The 7,189-nt window shown below is 39.2% G+C and overlaps 1 protein-coding gene across 2 annotated transcripts in view; it reads left to right on the top strand.

Annotated features, from left to right (window-relative positions):
* c16h19orf85 (chromosome 16 C19orf85 homolog) overlaps positions 1-4,160 on the top strand; it is a 5,677-nt gene extending 1,517 nt beyond the window's left edge. Inside the window, exons 2-3 of one of the 2 annotated variants that reach the window (XM_014004671.1) lie at positions 904-1,090; positions 2,216-4,160. In XM_014004671.1, the coding sequence (XP_013860125.1) occupies positions 906-1,090; positions 2,216-3,254 (1,224 nt within the window). In that variant the 5' untranslated portion in view covers positions 904-905 and the 3' untranslated portion in view covers positions 3,255-4,160. Of the gene's footprint in view, positions 1-665; positions 1,091-2,215 lie in introns of those variants that run through there. The other variant, XM_014004670.1, reaches the window with a different exon arrangement.
* Positions 4,161-7,189: the final 3,029 nt, after the last annotated feature.

The following is a 7,189-nucleotide window of genomic DNA, read 5'->3' as shown; positions in this document are numbered from 1 at the left end:
ATATATATGTATAAAATCTTTTTTTATCGAGTGGAGTCATTTTTCACAAAAACAAATTAAATCAGTCTGAACATTTGTTCAAAATTTAGAACTTTTTTATTTTTTTTTTCCTGTGGAAAAACTGCTGCTCTCTGTGTGACGGACGTAATGCCAACAAAACATTTAATCAAAATGAGAAAACATTTTGTTTAAGAGTTTACAATTTCAAACTATTCAAAGGAGCAGTGTATTTTTTTCAAAAGAGGATTAGGGACACTGAAAACAAAATTCTGACGACTTTTCCTCAGAATAATAAAGTAGTAAAATTCAGTAATTTTACTTACCTTAGTAAAATTCATAGTAGAATTCTTAGTAAAAAAAATAAAAAGGCAGAATTCTGACGTTTTTCCTCCGATTTTTGAGATCTCAGAATTAACAATCTCTGAATTAAATACTTTATTTTATTTTTTCAGTGGTCCTAATCCTCTTTTGTAAATTTTACTCTCAACCATGAGGGAAGAAAATCTGCAAGAAAATGAAATTAGGTTTCCTCATTTTAACATATATTGTTTGGTCAGAAAATATTCATTTTTCCTTTGTACCATTAGGATTTTTATCTTTCTTTTTTTAACAAAACTTTACAATATATGTTTTTATTTGTGCCACACTTCTCATCTGTTGTTGCTCTGTAATTATCATCAGTGAAGACATTTAAAATCTGAACGTTTTTAGATTTACAAAGTGCGCATTTATGTTCTTTTAAAACAACAAAATGAGAGACACCATCGTGGACATTTATGTACTTGTTTCATGTTGTTATCGTCCTCTTGAAGCCTTAATTTGTAATAATGAGTTTTTGTTCTTCTGAAGCACCTGCTGCTGTCTCACTACATAAGAAGTCTAATAAAAACGTATATTTTTCAGTCATGAGGCCGTCTCTGTCTGTGCTGGAGCCTGGGTTGGAGCGAGGTGTGCCCTGGGGTCGTGACCTCTACACCTTTGTGACCTCTGCAGCAGGTCATATGATGAGGACCCTCCAGAAGCCCCGCAAGAGCCGACCGTCCAAACGGCAGGTCAACCACCGCCGCTTCCTGCACAACATGATCCAGAGGTGTGTCTGCTTCCAAACTGGGGTTTGGAGCCAATAAATTCACATTTAAATACATTTATGAAAGAGAAAAGAGAGATTACAAGTTGGGTTAAAGGATTTCTGACTGTTGCATGAAGTGAAATTTAAACTTTTTTATTTCTTTTTGAGTCTGAAAACTTAATATGTTACATTTTGTTTAAATAACTAACAAATAACCCATATTTCCCAACATATACAACAATGAACCAAGTTTGAAATATTTATTTGTACAAGTTCAGTGTTTCTCTAGTTTTGCTATCTCAGGATAGTCAGCTAACTAACTACAAATTTTAGCTTCTGTAGATGTGCGAGGCAGCTGCTTGCATGGTTAGCTTAAAACTGGAGAAATATTGTACACTTCATATGACCTTAACATGTGCATATGTACGGGGTGCTGTTTGTAAAGATACACAGTCAAAAATTACCAATATTTCCTTTTATTTAACCTTTTAAAATATAAAAAACAGAGGTAGGATATTTTTCAAAGTCAGTTTTTCACCATGTGATTCATACATTTATAAATGTCATAGTTTATAAACTAAATATTTAACTTGCGATTTAAATATTTAGTTAAAAAGCTAAATATTTAGTTAAAATCCAAATACTTAACTTGCAACTTAAACATATAGTTAAAAAGTTAAATATTTAGCTCAAAACTAAATATTTAACTCGCAACTTAAATTTTTAATTAAGAACTGTAACATTTATAAATGTACAAATATGGTGAAAACCTGAGTGGAAAATAAACCCTTATTTTTTCTCTTATGAAAGACTAAATAAAGCAAACATATTGCTGGTTATTTTTGACTGTTTACAAACGGCACCCCACAGTAGTGTACTATGCTAAAATATTTAACTGTGTACAATATTTTACAGTTTGGAGCTAGCCAGGTTAGTGGCTCAAAGTAGCTTCAGATGCTAAAGATAGCAGCTGGTTAGCTTAGCTGCTAGGACCAACCTCTTGGTAAAAAGAAAACAAACATGTAGGTTAGTGAGTAGAGCTTTAATTTTGCCACAAATTTTGCATTTACAGAAAATGGGTACTTTTTCCTTGTTTTTTATTATTTTTAACAGTTTTGTCATTTTTATTTCCGTTTCTGTCAACAGAAAATTTGCCGACATAGAAGCAGCAAACCACCGACTAGCCCTTTATTTGAAAAGGGACGAAAAGCACACATCCTCTCTTTTGTCGCACAAACAAGACACTCCCAACTCTTCAGGTGACCGCTTTCTCCCAGACTCAGAAAAACGCAGCGTTCCAACAGACACAGAGAGCATGTTAAGGCCTGACGTCTCTGATGATTCAAACGAAGCTGAGGTCAGAGTCACAACGCCGTCAGACTTTGGTCACGGCTGGAAAAGTCCCCACAAATCTAACCCCTCTGCTCAAATGGAGAAAAGGAGACAGAAAAAAGAGGGAAGTCAGAAACTGTGTTTCAAAGACAAAGAGTATTTTCAGGAGGCAGAGCTTTTTCATTCTGATTATCATGATCAGTTTGAGCCGATCTCAGAAAACCCTCAAGGACCTCCGAACAGCTCCAGTCTTTTCAGCCAAATCAACAACAACTCTCCTCCTTTCTCGCCTCTGTCCCTCGATGCTTTCGACTTCTCAGTCCAGATGTCAGAGCTCACAGCCTGCTCACAGGACCCCAGAACCACCAGCGAGGGGCGGCCGCCTGACCTGGCTGACCTCTACAGCGTCTGCGGTTCGTACTCTGAAAGCTGCGTGGATGTAGAGGACTACTTTGACAGCAGTTCAGGCCAAGATGAGGATCTGTGGGATAAAATCCCTGGAGGTGAGCGCACATACAGATATGGTCAGGAGGATCAGAGCGTGACCCCAGACCACCCAGAGGACCAGAGGAGCTCACATGTGCTGGGGCAAACAGAGGAGAACCAACTTAATAACATGCAACCATATCAGAGTACAGCTATAAACTCAAATCTGCTCTCCACGTCCATCAGCTGCAGCTCCCGGCCTCAGGAGAGTCCGCTCCACAACCTGAACCTGTCCCTGTTTGAAGGGGTTGCACAATCATTCTTCGCCCCTCCTCATCATCATCATCATCATCCCACACCAACACTACCACCTGAGGACGACTGGCTGTTCACGGACATTTTAAAGGACAGACGGTCCCCTTACTAAAACGTAAATAAACAAAATAAACTTGTGGTTTTATTGAAGCTTACTGAGGCTGCAACAAACTGCTGAGTCAGCCTTTTGTTACGGAGTCCGTCTGGTGACATTGGATGAAAATATAAAATATAATCTAAATGTCCACACAAAAAAAAACCTTCAGATTAAAAAATAAATTGGAATCGAGCACAAGTATCTGCAGTGTGAACGTAGCCCAAAGAACATGGCTGCTCAATTGTTTTGTGGCCATGCATTAACTAATGATATAAACAATTAAAAAAGCATGAGATATCTCGTGGCCATCCATTAACTAATGATATAAAATAAACAACGCAACACAACTCCGACTTCTGCAGCTGAGGCGCAGAGGGGCAGGAGCCTGTTTAGAAAGTTGAGCAAAAAAAAAAAAAAAAAGCTTTTTCGACAAATAAACAACTCCAGTTGTCACCTGGGTCTTATAGCTGCAGAAAGCTAAGAATTAGCTTCATGCCTAATGTAAGGTGCTGACGTAGCAACGTCATTCTTTTAAAATAAAAATAAATTAGTTTAATTCAGACTTGTGCATGTGAACAACAAAGTCTGCACAATGACAACAATAATTATTTATGTGGTGGCCATGACATAATTATCTCATGGGCACACATTAATGTTATTTATTCCGTGTCACCGGACGGGCTCCGTAGAAATCTGCAGAGAATTTTGATTTGTTTTCTTAGAATATTGGCTTTGATGAATGTCAGAATTCTTAAGATTTGGAAATAAAGTCAGACTTGAGTTAATTTTTTCTATTATTTATGCTTCTAATAAAAAAAAAACGATAGGTATTTGATTGTGAAACATTTGTTTGAGACCATTTTTTTACCTTTAACATTTATGTACTTTTACTGGAGATATACAGTATATACTTACGGTACCCTTATTTGGTCAAATCATTAAGTAGTCCTGAAAAGTCGTCTTGCTTTACTTCTGACACATTTTGTCATTAAAACACCAGAACTACAATTACAATGAATTTATCTCAGAATTAAAACGAGTTGTCAGCTGAATCATGTTAAATTTGATGTATGTTCTTGACATATACAGTGGTTTGCAAAAGTATTCATACCCCTTGAACTTTTCCATATTTTGTCACATTACAACCACAAACATAAATATATTTCACTGGAATTTAATGTGAAAGACCAACACAAAGTGGTATACAATTGTGAAGTGGAAGCAAAATTTTACATGAATCAAAACATTTTTTACAAATAAAAAACTGAAAAGTGCGACGTGCAAAAGTATTCAGCCCCCTTTTCCCTGAGTGCAACCAATTGCATTCAGAAGTTGCCTGATGACTGCTAATGACTCAAAAGGGTCCACCTGTGTGTAATCTAATCTCAGTGCAAATACAGCTGCTCCGTGACGGCCTCAGATGTTGGTTAAGAGAATATTGGGGAGCAAACAGCATCATGAAGTCCAAAGAACACACCAGACAGGTTAGGAATATGGTTTTGGAGAAGTTTAAAGCAGGCTTAGGTTATAAAAAGATTTCCCAAGCTTTGAACATCTCACGGAGCACTGTTCAATCCATCATCCGGAAATGGAAAGAGTATGGCACCACAGTAAACCTGCCAAGACAAGGCCGTCCACCTAAACTTACAGGCCGAACAAGGAGATCACTGATCAGAGAGGCAGCCAAGAGGCCCATGGTGACTCTGGATGAAATGCAGAGAGCCACAGCTCAGGTGGGGGAAACTGTCCACAGGACAACAATTAGTCGTGCACTACACAAATGTGGTCTTTATGGAAGAGTGGCAAGGAGAAAGCCATTGTTAAAAGAAAACCATAAGAAGTCCCGTTTGCAGTTTGCCAGAAGCCATGTTGAGGACACAGCAAACATGTGGAAGAAGGTGCTTTGGTCAGACGAGACCAAAATTGAACTTTTTGGCCACAATGCAAAACGCTATGTGTGGCGGAGAAAGAACACTGCACATCACTCTGAAAACACCATCCCCACTGTCAAATATGGTGGTGGCAGCATCATGCTCTGGGGGTGCTTCTCTTCAGCAGGGACCGGGAAGTTGGTCAAAGTTGATGGGAAGATGGATGGAGCCAAATACAGGGCAATCTTGGAAGAAAACCTGTTGGAGTCAGCAAAAGATTTGAGACTGGGGCGGAGGTTCACCTTCCAGCAGGACAACGACCCTAAACATAAAGCCAAAGCTACAATGGAGTGGTTTAAAAAAAAGAATATTCATGTTGTCAAGAGGGCCTGCTGTCCAGGATGCTCATAATGCTGGAATCAAACCTAGAGAGTTTTTCCCCCCACAGAAACGGGGCCAAGACAGGAAAAGAAAACATCATAAGAAAAATGGGGGCCAAGAGGCGAAAAGGTTGAGACGGCAGCAGGAGGAAAAATAATGAAATAATGTAATCAACTTTAAGAGTGTATCTAACCTAACCAATGATTATTATAACTGTGTTTCTTATGATTAATGTATTGTGATTATTGATGATTTATAAACTTGTGATTTATGTTTAAAAATGTTAAGATGGTGATTAGGGCAGACAGGAGTATAAAGTATATTCTGTAAGGTCAGTTGAATGGATGTGTGGTTTTTCATGTGCAGGCAAGTTGAACATCATGTGAGCTGAACATTGCTTCACTTCTAACTGTCAGAAAGCTTTTAGTTCCCTATCTAATGTCACGCGAAACCTTGTGCAACTGAAACTTCTCAGAAGTGTTGATATAACAGATAAGATGGACTTTTGATACCACAGAAAAAAGTACCTAACTGCCCTAAGGAGAGGAAGTGCTGAAAGAGTTGCTTCATAATGGAAAAGTACCGTGAAATGCACATGACACATGATCACCCCGAAACGGGCGGGAAACAAGCTCGCACAGGAAGATAAAAAGCCCGAACTGGACCACAGCAACGGTCTTCGTGTCGTCGGCTGAAGGAGGAACAGCCAAGAAGCAGCAGAACTTCAAAGCAGCAGAACAGACCGGATCTGAAGTTAGTTCTCTCATTTTGGGCCAAAGCTGATCAACTCTCCTCAACTGAGCTCAAAAGGACCGAAGACCAAGATTTGGACCAAGGCCCATCACCGAGAGAGATCTTTTCAGACAACGTCCGGACCTCATGGGGGTAAAACTGACTGCTTTATCCTGTCTTCTAAAGAAATTAACAGAATATGCCACACTTCTTAATCAGGAAGATAGCTCAGCATTTTAGAGTGTTTTATTTTATTCACCGTCGATTATTAATCAATCAAGTACTAATCAATGTTATTAATTTGTATAATCAGTTGTGGCAATCTCTGCAAATTCTATTAAACTGCTTGCAAGCTTCATAAAGACAAATTAATTGACTGGACATTGATATTTCTGGTTGTCCTCTTTAACATTTTTCTCTGATTACAGGAGAGTCCTGTCATTTTAAAGTAACAGGACAATTACCTATTTTATAAATGTGTGGTTATTTTAAAGCGATTAGTAATAAAAAGGAGGTCAGGTTATAATAAAAAATTCATTTTTATGGTTTATTAGCCACAGAGGGGAGATAGGATAACTCCTCTCTGTAAAAACAGTTCCCTTGAGACCTATTTTTACTGGTCACAAAATCACATCTCGACCACACTAAGAAGTGCACATCCTACAAGAGAGCGCTGCCCGAAGAAACGACAGTGCCCAGCAGATCTCTCAGGCGCCCCCGTGCTACTGCGCCTGCACTGAAGCTGGGATTCACGAAGGGAGCGACTGTCGGAAGGTGGGCAGTTGAAGGTCGAGCCCAAGGCTCTCGCATGATGTCTCTAGGAGGAGACAGGTCAGACTCAGCAGCAGCAGTCACCACCGGCCACGCATCAGTCCACTGGCTGACAGTCACTTTTGAGTGACTGTAGGCCTGACTCACAGAGCTGCCTCACACCCCCCCCCCCTCCTGTGACTGTGAGTCTGAAAG

The sequence above is a fragment of the Austrofundulus limnaeus genome, unplaced genomic scaffold, assembly GCF_001266775.1.
Source record: "Austrofundulus limnaeus strain Quisiro unplaced genomic scaffold, Austrofundulus_limnaeus-1.0 Scaffold26, whole genome shotgun sequence".
Lineage (NCBI taxonomy): Eukaryota > Metazoa > Chordata > Actinopteri > Cyprinodontiformes > Rivulidae > Austrofundulus > Austrofundulus limnaeus.
The sequence above is the reverse complement of the archived record's forward strand: the minus strand, read 5'-3'. Positions and strand labels throughout refer to the sequence as shown.